Source organism: Miniopterus natalensis, chromosome 11 (assembly GCF_054644295.1).
Source record: "Miniopterus natalensis isolate mMinNat1 chromosome 11, mMinNat1.hap1, whole genome shotgun sequence".
Taxonomy (NCBI): Eukaryota; Metazoa; Chordata; class Mammalia; order Chiroptera; family Miniopteridae; genus Miniopterus; species Miniopterus natalensis.
Genome location: NC_142091.1, coordinates 40852938 through 40867680, shown reverse-complemented (window position 1 = coordinate 40867680; position 14743 = coordinate 40852938). Strand labels below are relative to the sequence as shown.

General features: G+C 38.6%; 2 protein-coding genes across 2 annotated transcripts; one reads left to right on the top strand and one right to left on the bottom strand.

Moving 5' to 3' along the window:
* Positions 1–771: 771 nt before the first annotated feature.
* Positions 772–1716, bottom strand: LOC107531798 (olfactory receptor 52B4-like). The gene has a single exon (XM_016205952.2). The coding sequence runs from the start codon at positions 1714–1716 to the stop codon at positions 772–774; it is 945 nt and encodes a 314-aa protein (XP_016061438.2).
* Positions 1717–10685: 8969 nt separating this feature from the next.
* LOC107546240 (olfactory receptor 52B4-like) lies at positions 10686–11633 on the top strand. The gene has a single exon (XM_016221957.2). It carries the CDS (start codon positions 10689–10691, stop codon positions 11631–11633), a length of 945 nt encoding a protein of 314 aa, XP_016077443.2. The 5' UTR covers positions 10686–10688.
* The last annotated feature ends 3110 nt before the right edge of the window (positions 11634–14743 follow it).

The following is a 14743-nucleotide window of genomic DNA, read 5'->3' as shown; positions in this document are numbered from 1 at the left end:
AGAAAAAAGTGATGTTAAAAGATAGGAATATCCCTGGTAGGCATGTCTCAGTGAAAAACATTGGCCCCTGCATTGGAGAGTTGTGGGTTCAATTTCTTATCGAGGACATGTGCCTGGGTTGCAGGTTTGCTATTTGGCCAGCTTGGGATGTTTGCAAGGGAACAGATCAATGTGTCTCTCTCACTACGATGTCTCTCTCTCTCTATCTCTCTCCCTCCCTCTATCTCTCCCTTCCACTCTTTCTAAAAATCAATGGAAGAACTATCCTTCAGTGGTATTAACAAATAAACTAACAAAAACAATTGGAATGATTCAAATAAAGAACGAAAAGTTAAAAACACCAAGGGCATAGAGAGAATGGCTGAGGAAATGTCCAAACCTTGATGAGAGCAAAGCTGTTCAAAGAATAAAACACCCTAGAAAAGAACAGTTCAGCAATCTCTAGGAAAAATCACTGTCAAAGATTCAACTTAATGAATTCTTTAGTTCACAGTTATAGAGGTAAGTAAGACTTAGAGAGGTGTCCTGATCTACTTCTCATTCTATGGCTGAGAAAGCTATTTAAGGCAGCAAACAACCTGATATTTAATTACAGATTAGAGGCTTTGGGGAAAATTGCATCAAAACCTCCTGATACAAGTGTACTAGAAACACCAACTTCTGGAGTCATTAGACAAGTATCCCACCTGCTGCCATATACAGGTGCTAAATATTACTTCATGCATGGATATAATGGCTGCACAAAAGAATGTCAGCTTCCAACATGGAAACTTATTTCTGCTTTATAAACAACAGATGAACCACCTGGTCCCTGATCTGTTTGGTCTTGATCCCATAAATGATGGGATTCAGCATAGGAGGAGCCAGAATGCAGACATCAGCCAGCAAGACATGTATATGGGGTGAGATGTGCTGTCCAAACCTCTGAGTGAGGGTTGTAAAGATTCCAGGCCCATAAAAGAGGATGATGACACAGACATGGGAGCCACACGTGTTGAGAGCTTTGTGGCGAGCATCTCGGGATGGGATGTGGAAGACAGCTCGAAGAATCAACACATATGAAAAAATAATTAGCACAATGTCTAAGACCACTGTTGACATTAGGACAAAAAACCCATACCAGACGTTTACACGTATGTCATCACAGGAAACATGAGCCAGGACTATGTGTTTACAAGCAGTATTTTGGAGGATGTTACTTTTGCAGAAAGTCAGTCTTTTCAGAAGAAATACTATGGGGAATATTGTACCATAACTTCTCAGAAAGATAGTCACACCAATTTTCCCAATCAGTGCATGTGTAAGGATAGTAGTGTATCTGAGTGGGTAGCATATGGCCATGTAGCGGTCAAAGGCCATCGCCAGCAAGATCCCTGACTCAGAGACAAAGGTGGAATGGATGAAGAAGAGCTGAGTGATGCAACAATCCAGGGAGATCTCCCCAGCGCCGAACCAGAAGATGGACAAGGCCTGAGGAACTGTGCACGTGGAGAGGAAAATGTCTGCTCCAGCCAGCATGCAGAGGAAGAGGTACATGGGTTCATGGAGGCTGCGCTTGGTGAGGATTATGAAGATGAGCAGGCTGTTCCCAAGCAGGGCGATGACATAGGAAATGCAGAAGGGGATGGAAATCCACATGTGCTGGTCCTCAAGGCCAGGGATGCCCAGCAATCGAAAAACTGTGTGGCTAACACCCGTGTGGTTTAAGGTACTCATGCCTGAGTCAGATGACCTGGCACCTCACTTCCTATTCAAAGGCAGAGAGGAAAATTCAGATTATACTCAAACATTTTCTTACCAGAAAAGGATTATTCCCATCTACCTGTTTCGATTCCATTCTGAGGGGGCCAGGGACTACAATATTAAAGGTGAACAAGATATGGCTTGTTTACTAAATGAGGTCTTAAGCTCATCAATAAGACAGACATTTCTATAACTAACTAATGATTAAATCAACATATTGCTTATGCAAAATATTTAATATTAAAACACAATAGAGGGGTGATTCTTATTGTTCATATTTGCATTGGCCTTAAAAATGCCTTCATATCTGAACTTAGCCTTGAAAATAGAGTAGGATATCATCAGGTTGAGGAAGTGCCAAGTAATGAATGGAGTGAAGTCATTTGGGAGTTTAAGAAGAAAAGTTTGACATATAAATGCAAAATATGTTCAAAGCCACTTTCAGCTCTGTGAGGTTGTGACCTTGAAAATTTGGAGCAATTGGGGTAAAAAGATTGTAACAAAGGTAGATTGGGTCCTAGTATAAATTGGAGTATAGACATTATCATGTTAGGAAAAATGGTCAGCCATAAGTAGTTTTGAAATTGGAAAGCATTTTGGATGTACTTATCTGAGAGCCACATGAAAGACAGAAAGAAAAAAGAGAAGGAAAACTGGAATTCAATGTAATAGTGAACTTTATTCAACTAAGAGAGGTTGATGTATTGATGAATGACTGTCACATTGAAATAGGAACAGGAAAGTATTCCTTTGAAAGTAACTTCTCGATTTTAGGCACTGATATAAACATGTTAGTTGTCACACACCATTCATTTCCTCTGCCACAAAGGCAATAGGGAGTATAATCATCAATTTTTCAAAATAGGAATTTCAGACTCAAGAATATTGTCACAACCCAAAGAACAGAGCTGGAATTTGAAGCTCTTCTGAATTTACTAGGCATAATTTTCTCATCTTTGAAATGGGTCAAATAAAAGAGGCCTTCCTAAACTAATGAAATTGAGATGGCCTCCTGCCCGAGGGAAGATGTCCCCTCAGCAGGCAGCTATATGCTCTCCCCTTTAGCACAGAATGAAGAGCAGGAAAAATACCACAAAAGTTTTATAATTATGATTGAAATTTCACCAGCTTTTGATATTTGCTTCCTTGCTATTACCTCTAAAAACATTTTTGGTAAGGATATAAAGCACTGTGCATCCTGAACCCAAGCCAGGAGAAGGCTGACAACTGAAGAAAGTTGTCCAGGGCCACACAGGATGAAAAACCAGGTGCTAACATGGATAGAAGGCAAGTGGGCCAAACTATAAGCAATGGAGAAGAAGGCAGAAAAATAAAAAAGTTAAACTGTTTCAGATTCTAGAAGAAATGCAGGCGGTTGAATGGAAGAAGGAAGCACAATTACTTGAAGAATAATTTCAGCCCTGGCCACGTGGCTCACTTGGTTGGAGCCACGTCCCATACACCAAAATACTGCAGGTGTGATTCCTGATTAGGGCATGTTCCGGAGGCAGCCATTAATGTTTCTCGATGTTTCTCTCTCTCCTTCTTCCTTCCTCTATCTAAAAAAAGAAAAGAATAATTTCACTCTCAGGGCAAAGTTCAAGATCCTAAACTCTGCACGCCCTCTCCAGGTGATGGTTTAACGTGATTTCAATTTACACGATTTGAACTTGGTGCAGAATACAGATAGTGAGACGTTCAGAGATTCAAGGGGTGAAGGAGGGGTAAGCTACTGTTAGCATCTTTGCATTAGTCAGTGCCTGGCTTAGGCCGAGCATGAAGTAAATTACGTCATCATTTGTTCCCTTGTCCTCCAGGTTTTATTCTCCTCTCCTCTGAAAGGAATTTCCAGAAAGGAAAATCTCCCCCTACTTTATCACTATGTGACCCATAAGAAATGACTAAAACTACTGAAAATAAAATCACTTGAACAGAGCCCAGTAGAGGCTTGTGAGATGTGCCTGCTGTGGTCAGCAACTACCACCAGGTCACTCTATGGTCAGTCACACAACCACCATGAGAATATAAATTGTCCAGAGGAAAACCATCCTCCTGGAAATGGAAGATATCAAAATAGATATAACAATGCTACTGGGGGCCATGGACAAGTGTGTGTGACACTATATTGACAAATAATAGCGGGAAAAGGTGATGAGAAAGCAAAAAAGTCTTAAGTAACTAAAAAGAAAAGCTGAACGGAACCTGCTTACACATGTTGATAAACCTGGGATTCTTTGGGAGCAGCATAGGGGATTTTTATTTAAGGCAGAAGATAATACAAGCTAAGCAGCTTGCCAATTGGGGGCTGGTCTTAGGGGGAACTTCTGTGAACTAGAGTGGTTCCTTGTATAACTCAACGTCACCTTTCAAAATCTTCTCAAATGCTTCATGAGGGTTTCTACAGCCTTGATCCAAGCACCTTCAGTCCCCTAGACAAGATACATTTAGCTCTCTGATTTGTTCTGGGGAGCTGACTACCCCAACTCAGGGCACTCTCACAGTCGGCCCACTGTGTCAGGAAGGTGCTTGCATGACATCTTCCCACATGTCTTTCCTGTCCCTCTGATTTCACAGGAGTCCAATCATCAGAGCACCTATATCAAGGATAGTCGCATATTGTCAATGGTTCCCAATTGATTGTAAACTTTCTGAAGTTTGAGAATTGCCTTGTTAAAAAATGGATGCTCCCATAATCCAGCACACTGATGCACAATGTAATTGCTCAAAAATGATAACTATTGGATGGGAGGTACAAATAGTCAGGATGGGAGCCACAAGCCAGTCCTTTCTAGTGCCTAAAATGTTTACCGTGATCAGACTCTGGTGCCAATGCGGAACTTTCTCTGGAGGGGTCCAGGCTCCTTGGCACACTGAGAGCTAACGTGTGGACTCAGGCCCAAAGTCTCCCCACCCTCCTCTTCCAGACAGCACTGTCCATTCCCCTTAGACTTCTTTATGTGTGAGCCTGCTCCAGTGGTGTGATGATGAAACAGCTCTTGGGGGCCAGGTAGGAAGAAGAGCCCCTTTTAATAGCGTTTGCCAATTCATTAGGTTAAAATACATCTGTCTGCGTTACTCAGTTTCAAACTATCTACATGATGTCCCTCTTTGTAGATTTGGGAAGAAACATATACAATTGACTCTTACAAACACTAATGCTATCATTGCTCTCATTCTACCCAGTTAATTTCAGACAAAGATCCTAATATTTTCAACCATCTACTTTATGCCTCATAACTCCTAGTCTTCTTCTTAAACTTTTATTCCACAGCAATAAAAGAGTCACTCACCTGCAGTCCTCATGGGCTAGAATGAGATGACTCACAGGAGGACTCTAGAGATGGGCATCAGAAAACAGGTTTTATACACTTGCCTAAAGACTACAGAGTAAACTAATACACAAGGGATCTCAGACTTAACACATGTGAGTCAAGTCATTATGGTTCTCCAATCACATCCTCACACCACCGGGTCCTCCAGGATCCATCTGTATATCGCAGGTGCACGTGTATTTTTTGCAAGAAATCCAATGTTAGCATTTCTATGGGAAATATTTCTGAATATTAAGGGAAATTAATAAATATTAATCACATTATTAACAAATATAACTTGAAAATTAATATACAAATTATATTTGATAAATTTTCCTTTAAAACCATTTTATATTTAAAGAAAAATTCCATAGTACACAGGTGCCCTGCTAACATGTTACATCAGTATAATACATTTGTTAAAATTAATTAACTAATATTGATGCCATTAACTAACACTCATACTGTATTTAGACTTCATAGCTCTTACCCTATGTCTTTTTTCTCTTCCAGATTCACATTCAGGATTACATTAAGTAGTCATTCTCTTTAGGCTGCCCTTGGCTGTGACAGTTTCCAAGACTTCCATTGTTTTCTATGACCTTTACCGTTTCAACCTATCGTGCTCAAGTATTTTGAAAGATGCCCTTCAGTTGGGATTTGTCTGATGCTCTTTTCATGATGATACTCAAGTTATAGGATTTAGGAAGGAAGGCTACAAAGATAAATTGCTGTTTATGTCCCTTCCTAACAAGGGTACATACTGTACTAATCATGGCTTATCATTGTTGATGTTTTCTATATTCTAGTGGCTGCGTGTCTTTCAGGCAGCCACACTCTAAGTTACTCTTTTTCTCCCTGTACAGAGTACACTCTTTAGAATAAAGTCACAATATTTCAGGGAGGTGTGGGGAAGAACTGCATTGTCCAGAAAAAGCTTCAGGGGCAGCTATCTTCCAGAAAGAACTGCTGGCAGAGGTCATTGGTCAGTTACTGAGCCCTTTGTCCACAGAGCCAGCAGGCAGGCATCATATCTGAGTCTCCATCTACCTGGCTAACACTGTTCACCTTGCCCTGATGATTCTCTGTGACCCAGCTCCACCCAACTTTCAGGCCCACCAAGGCAGATTCCAGTGGCTTTTCCATACAAACAACCTGACTTGGATCATGCTGCAGATTTTCCTAGAATCTATCAAAGATTCACAAACCCCCAACAAGCAGCATCTGCCCTTGCTGTTCCCTGTGCATCTTCCTAAGTGGCATTTGCCCATGCCTAGTGACAGGTGACCTCAATTCACACTAGGTTTCTCCCAGGAATCTCTAAGTCCAGCAAAGTAGCAGCCATTTGCAGATCACTTTGTAGCTGACATGTGGTGGCCCCAGGCAGAACACACAGCAGCTGACCTTGGCTTGCACCTCTGGGAAGGCCCCAGGGCAGCCCACTTAGCTTTAGTCCACATCAGAGCACCACCCAAAACCTCCACAAGTGACACACTCAAGGGGTTTACTCATTGGGCATCAAAGCCCCACTGAAGAGAGTCCTGTCCCATGAGGTCAGCTCTGCACAGCAGATCCTCTGCTGTGCTGGCAATCAGTCCTTGCAACTGATCAGTCTCAGGGTAAACTTCCCCCATTGATATGACAACAGCAATCAAGGATCAACTAAAGTGGGTGAGTGCACACAGCTCACATGGTGAGCACACCTGGAGGGCCTTGCTCAGGTGATCAGGAGGCTGTGCCCCTGGACCCTACAGGACTCTTACTATATAAGGCCACTCTACCAAGTCCAGGAGATGTAGCAGCTTTACCTAAAACAGAAACAAAGAGGAAGGTGGCCAAAATGAGGAGACTGAGAAACATGTTCCAAATACAAGAACAAAAGAAAACTCGGGGAAAAAAGGTCTGAATTAAATGGGGACAAGTACTTTACCAGATGCGGAGTTCAAAACATTGGTTGTAAGTATGCTCAATGAACTTAGGGAAGGAGTAGATGAAAGTAGTGAGAACTTCAACAGCATGATAGAAAGCATAAAAATGGAGATAGAAAACATAGAATCACTCAGAAATGAATACATTACACAGAATCAGCACTAGAGGAGATGAAGCTGAAGATCAAATCAGGGATTTGGAAGATAAGAAAGCAGAGAACACCCAATCAAAACAACAAAACGTTTCCGGGAAAAAATCATAATGAGGCTGTTATAAGGAGTGAGTTCAAGTATACCAACATTCACATCATGGGGGTATCAGAAGGAGCTGCTGAGGAGAGCAAGAAATTGAAATCCTTGTGAAAAAAACAATGATGGAAACTTTTTCTAACCTGGTGAAGGAAATAGACCTACAAGTTCAGAAAGCACAGAGTCCCAAACAAGATGAACCCAAAGAGGCCCACACCAAGATACATCATAATTACAATGTCAAAGCTTAAAGACAAACAGAGAATCTTAAAATCAGCAAGAGAAAAACAGTTAGTTACCTACAAGGAAGCTCCCATAAGACTCGCAGCTGATTTCTCAACAGAAATTTTCCATGCCAGAAAGGATTGGCACAAAATATTCAAAGTAATGCAAGGAACTACAACCTAGATTAATCTTCCAAGCAAAGCAGTCATTTAGAATCAACGGATAGATAAAGAGCTTCCCAGACAGGAAAAAAGAAAAGCTCAAGGAGGTCATCACCACCAAACCAGTATTACAAGAAATATTAAAGGGTCTTCTTTAGGAAGAAGAAGGGGGAAAAAAGAGCATCAAATATATGAATAATGAAATGCCTATAAATGCATAAATGCATATCTATCAACAATTACTCTAGATGCAAATGGATTAAGTGCTCCAATCAAAAGACATATTAAGGCTGCATGGATAACAAAACAAGACCCTTACACTATGCTATCTACAATACACTCACTTCAGATCAAAAGACACACAGACTGAAAATAAAGCAATAGAAAAATATATTTCATGAAAATTAAAAGAAACAAACAAAAAAGTTGGGGTACCCATACTTATACCAGACAAAATAGGCTTTAAAACAAAGGCTTTATAAGAGACAAAGAAGGACCCACCAATTTCACTTTTGGGTATTTACCTGGAGAAACCCAAAACACCACATTGAAAAGACACATACATCCATCTGTTCATTCCAACATTATTTAAAATAGCCAAAATATGGAAGCAACCTATGTATCCATCAATAGATAAATGGGTAAAGATGAAATGGTGCATGTCGACAATGGAATATGACAGCCATAAAAAAAAAAAAAAAAAAGAATGAAATCTTGCCACCTGTGTAAACATGGATGGACCTAAAAGGTATTGTCCTGAGTGAAATAAGTCAGACAGAAAAAGATAAATGCCATATGATTTCACTTATATATGAAATCTAAAAAACAAATAAACAAGCAGAACAGAAATAGACTCATAGACACAGAGGGCATTTTGAAGGTTGCCAGATGCAAAGAAGTAAGAAGGGTGAGTGAAAAGGGTGAAGGAATAAAGAAGTACAAATTGGTCATTACAGAATAGTCACAGGGGTGCGAAAGTACAGCTTAAGGAATATAGTCAATAATAGTGTGACAACTATGTATGGTGTCAGATGGGTACTAGATTTTTCAGGATGATAACTTAGTAGCTATATAATGTCTAATCACTGGGTTGTACACCTGAAACTAATATAATATTGTATGTCAACTGTAATTGAAAAATAAAAAATTATGTAAAGGCAATTCTTACACACAAACCAAGTTTAGAAACCACTAGAAACACTTTTGAGGCATATGTCATCTTAAAATATGATTGACTTTTTTTTAACTGAAAGTGTATTTTTATTGCTAAATGTTACCTTCTCATGTTAACATGTCAAAAAAATCTATAAAAATATAAATAATAAACTAAACATTACTCAAAAAAGTTTGTGCCCGATGTCATTACTGTAAACATTTTGAAGAACATTTTTTTCAAACAATTTGACATGCAAATACATATCATTTTAACTAAATGTCAGGTGTTTAAGTAAAATTTTTTAAATAAATTTTACTGATTTATTTAGAGAGACAAAGGGAGAAAGAGAGAGGGAGGGAGGGAGAAATATCATGTGAGAGAGAAACATCAATTGGTTGCCTCCTGCAGGCACCCCACTGAGGGCTTAAACCCACAACCTTGGTGTATGCCCTGACCAAAAATCGAACCTGTTACTTTTTGGTACACGGGGCAGTGCTCCAACCAACCAGGTCACACTGGCCAGGGCTAGATAAAATGTAAATTTTTAAAAATGAGCTGATTCATAAAAAATTGTTTAAAGTCAAAAACTATGCTGATACATAATGGCCTCTAACATAGCTATATAGTTCTAATATTATGAATAGTTCACAAGAGAGATAGCATATGAAACATGTTACCATAAATTCCCACTGCAGAGTAGAGCCACACATGATATATGAACTTATTTTTAATAAATACCACAATATTCTAAGAGAAGAAAAAATTTATTATGAAGATACAAAAAATAAGATACAAATTTCATTTTAGATTTGTCAAAATCACAATGAAAACCTTATAGGAATAACTATTTTTAAAATAATCAGCATATTTCATAGGCAATTTATTTATGCTGATGTAAATAGGATTAATATTTTACTAATTGTCATTAAAACAGAAACAGAAATACTTAGTGTAATGACATTAACAGTTTATTCATTGGAAATAAATATGGGCACACCCAATCCCGGGGTGAAGTTGTCTAGGAGGGGTGGTGTTGGCAGGCATGAAGAGCCATAATAACTTGACCCATGTGCATGCGATGGAGGGTTGTTATTGAAAGTACATCTGAGTTCCCTGGGGTTCTGCCTTTCCCTGGAGTCTTCAGGCAAATACTTAAAAATCTCTGCTCCCTGGCACCCAACACTCAGAAACCCCCTTGATTCACCACGTTCTAGACTATGAAGACTACATTTGAAGCAGGTGAACAGGTTATGTATTGATGGGGGTAACCTTCTAGGGGGTAAAGAGGAGAGTATAAGCCTTAAAGTAAAGGGCTATGGGGCCTAAAGGAAATATTTGAGAATATTAAGCCCTTTGTATGACGTTAAGTAAGCAGAGTACTATCTCATACTCTCCAATTTAAAACTCAAGGTGCTCAGCTATCTCCCTCTAGGTTAACATCCAAGGTCCTTAATTTGTAATCAGAGTCAATATAATTTATTTTGATCTTTTTACTCTTGCACAATAGATGCAATCAAACAATCACACTGGATGGCAAACTATTTTAAATGCAGTAAATGTTTTTATGACAACAGTCTATCTTAAAACTGCCAAAAGACTTCATTCCATTCTCAGTCTGGCATCTGATAGACAAATTGACTGAATTAGACATTCTTAGGCTCCCATAATAGTTTGGGGTTTTTACCATTAAAATGTTCATTTAGCACATTATTTTGTTGGCTATATAAACATCTGTTTCCCTGGAAGAGTGTTACCTCACTGAAAATAAAAAAGACATCACCCTATTCATTTTGTTACCCTGGTTGTTTTTGGAACACTGAATATGGAAAAGAATCAGAGGTGCCATAAGGTTTGAGTACAATCTGAACTTGTGTCTGTAACCAGAAAGTGGAGTCCCAGGTCATATGCTCCAGGTATGCCCACCTTAAACCACACTGGTGTCAGCCACACAGTCTTCCGATTGCTGGGCATCCCTGGCCTTGAGGACCAGCACATGTGGATTTCCATCCCCTTCTGCATTTCCTATGTCATCGCCCTGCTTGGGAACAGCCTGCTCATCTTCATTATCCTCACCAAGCGCAGCCTCCATGAACCCATGTACCTCTTCCTCTGCATGCTGGCTGGAGCAGACGTTGTCCTCTCCACGTGCACTGTTCCTCAGGCCTTGGCCATCTTCTGGTTCCACAATGAAGAGATCTCCCTGGACCGCTGCATTGCTCAGCTCTTCTTCATCCATTCCACCTTCATCTCTGAGTCAGGGATCTTGCTGGTGATGGCATTTGACCGCTACATTGCCATATGCTACCCACTCAGATACACCACTATCCTTACACATGCACTGATTGGGAAAATTGGTGTGACTATCTTTCTGAGAAGTTACTGTGTAGTATTTCCCATGATATTTCTTCTGAAAAGACTGACTTTTTGCAGAAGTAACATTCTTGAAAACACTATTTGTGAGCACATTGGGTTGGCCAAATATTCCTGTGATGACATACGAGTAAACATCTGGTATGGGTTTTTTGTCCTAATGTCAACAGTGATCTTAGATGTTATGCTAATTTGTGTTTCATATATGCTTATTCTCCATGCTGTCTTTCGAATGCCTTCCCAAGATGCTCGAAACAAAGCTCTCAAAACGTGTGGCTCTCATGTCTGTGTCATCATCCTCTTTTATGGGCCTGGAATCTTTTCAGCCCTCGCTCACCGTTTTGGACGCCACATTTCACCCCATATCCATGTACTCCTGGCCAATGTCTGCATTCTGACTCCTCCTATGCTGAATCCCATCATTTATGGGATCAAGACCAAACAGATCAGGGACCAGGTAACTCATATTTTGCTTTCAAAAAAAATATGACTTTGGGAATGGGAACCAAGCTACTGTTTTATCAACATTTTTAGCTGTACGTGAAGTGAGCTTTAGTAGGTGACGGACAGACACTTGAAACTAGATAAATATCTCACCCACTATAAGTTTCTGGAGCAAGTCCACAGGGAAGCTTAGGGACATGCTCATTAAAGTCTCTGATTAACAATAAGAAATCAATTTCTTTGTGTCTCTGTGAGTTTTCTTACTCAGCCTTAGAAATAAACTAGTTTGCCTTTTTAATTCATTCCCAATCTGTAACTCTAGAGAGGTATTTGAATAGAGATAAATTATGGGTAATTGCTAGACTATTCTTCACTGCTTTGTTTCATGTGTGATTTGGTGAAGAGGTTGGGAGATAGGAAAGGAAGGAAGGAAGCAGGCAAAAACCTCTGGCAGCCACATTCCACTGCTACTTTTCCTCTGCCCACCCCCTCCCACTACCCCCTCCTCCTCTTCCTCTTTTCGGTCTCCTCTCTCTCTCTCCATCACAGTAAAAGACCTTGAAAGACCTGTCTGTACATTCAGGATTCAACATTTTTCTTGGTCTCTCCCCAGTCAGACAGTTTTCCTATGCGGTGGCCCAGCAGGTAACAGTAACCTCACAACACTGACTCCAATGATCAATACTCAGCCTACAACCTACATGACACATCAGCACCATCTGACCCAGTGAAACATCCTCTCATTCTAGAAACTCCTCACTCATTCTTAGACAGTGCATTGGAAATACATATGTACAAAATCTTGATTTTTTTAAATCAAGATATTTACTGCTAATATTTTACAACAGGTTGCTATTTATTTTCTACTGTGTATGTGTGTGCAGGTAACAAATAGATTTAATTGAATTGTATTCCACATACTCTTCTAGAATGCACCTTCCTCACTTAGCTTGTTAATGCAGATTAATCTCATGCTTAAACTATACACCTCTGCCACTGTATTCATACAAGGATACGCCATATATAATTTAGACAAGCATACTCTTTTAAGAAGCATTTCTGTTTTTCTGACTGACTTTTTGTATTTGCCATAATGTACTCCAGGTTCAATGCTGTCACAAAGGGTAACATGTTCTTCTTTTTTACAGCAGCGTAGTATTCTGTTGTGTAAATGTACCACAGCTTTTTTATCCACTCATTTACTAATGGGCACTTGGGTTGCTTCCATATCTTGGCTATTGTAAATAACACTGCAGTGAACATAGGGGTGCATATATTCTTTTGAATTAGTGTTTCAGGATTCTTCAGATAAATTCCCAGAAGAGGAATCATTGGGCCTAAGGCAGTTTCTTTTTTCTTTTTTCTTTTTGTAACTACCAAGCAAAATAGAAACAGACACATATAGAGAGAGCAGGCAGACAGTTCTGGAAGGGGCAGTTGTTGGGGTGGTGGAGGGATTGAGCAAAAAAGAAAAGAAAGAGAGAGAACTCATGGACATGGACAACAGTCTGGTGATTGTGGGCTGGAAGGGGATGAGTGGAGGTGGAAGAGGGTATAGAGGGCGTAGATACATGGTGATGGAAAAAATTGAATTATATTAAATTAAAAATAAATAAATATTTTTAAATAGCATTTCTCACGTGTCATTGTGGTTATTTATTTACCGTTCATTTCCCAGTTGAGAGCAGGCTCAGCATTCTATATACATTACTTCCCTAATGTTCATTATGTCACTGAAAGAGTAGGCCCTAAGTCAAGATCCTTAAAATGTATTTCTTTGTAAACTGTAAAACTATGAAACTATCACTTTGAAATAATTAGAGATAATGAAAATTATAAAGAAGTGACATTTATTATTTCTATTAGTGTGATTCACCTTTTTTTTTGTTTTTTTAACTACATTTTTACATATCTGAAACTATTTTTCACATAGATCATATACATATTCTATGTGAAATCTACTTATATTTTTCCAGATATGAAACTACATTTCCACATAGAATTTTAATATAAGTATTTTAACATAATTTTAACACAATTTAACTGGCTGTAAAATATACAAGTTTATGGAAGAACCATAATTTACCTAGCTATTTCATACCACATATTTCAAATTTTTCAGTTGTTCAAGAACATGTTATTAAAACATTTCCTCATTTGCCTGTTTAGTAATTTTAGTTATACATGAGTTCTTAAGTATTATGTAGTCAAATTATGAATCTTTTTTGTATCCTTTGTGTTCACAAGTGCTTCAAACTTTAGCATGAATTATATTATTTTAAAATTTTGTTTCTATTTAATTTAGCATTTTACTAATTATAGATCATATTTCAACATGTCTACTGATATAAAAATACAAAATAACAAACAGGCATTTTAATTACCACATACCCATTAAGCTAAATAGCTCATAATTACAAAATGCTTTCTCATTTCAGCAGATTTTCACATGCTATGAGCTGTGCAAGTATTTTATGCCTTACTTTTTTATGCTATGTTATATAACAAGTATTTTCCTTTGGCATCAAGAACATTACATGAATATTAAGATGAGTAAGTGTATAATGTACTACTAAGTGCTATGCTCTATTTTAGTGAGCTAGTGGATTCTTGCTGAATGTTGTCTTTCAAGTAATTGACAGTATAAATAAAACTGATAATGGACATAAGCATTAAGGTACATTTGCTATATTTTGATCCCTGTGGTACACTATAAGGAAGAGTCTGAACATTTTACTGCATGTCTGAGTGACTATGTCCTGGCCAGGCTAAAAAGTGATTTTTATGTGCAAAGAGTTTTTTAAATGCACTTTTTAGAAATTCTAAAAAATTTGTGTTTTCCAAAAATCCATTAGCAAGATGAAAAATTAAGATATCACTTTTCATTACATTTTTATATGTTTTAAACATGTAACTGAATACAGTGAAATACACTCATCTTAGTTTACATTTCTGTGAGTTTCAGTAAACATGCAACTACCACAATAAATACATAGAATTTTCCATCACCCTCTCAAGAACACCCAGGTAAACCTTTTAGTCAGCTACTCCCACCAGCCCTGGTAGCCTTTTATCTGTTCTCTGGGCTTACAATTTTGCCTGTTCAAAATGTCTTGCCAATGGAGTTACACTGTATGTTGCCTTTGCAGTCTGGGT

Coding starts and splice junctions, on each gene's coding strand:
- LOC107531798 (XM_016205952.2), bottom strand. CDS start 1,716: ATGAGTACCTTAAACCACACGGGTGTTAGCCACACAGTTTTTCGATTG.
- LOC107546240 (XM_016221957.2), top strand. CDS start 10,689: ATGCCCACCTTAAACCACACTGGTGTCAGCCACACAGTCTTCCGATTG.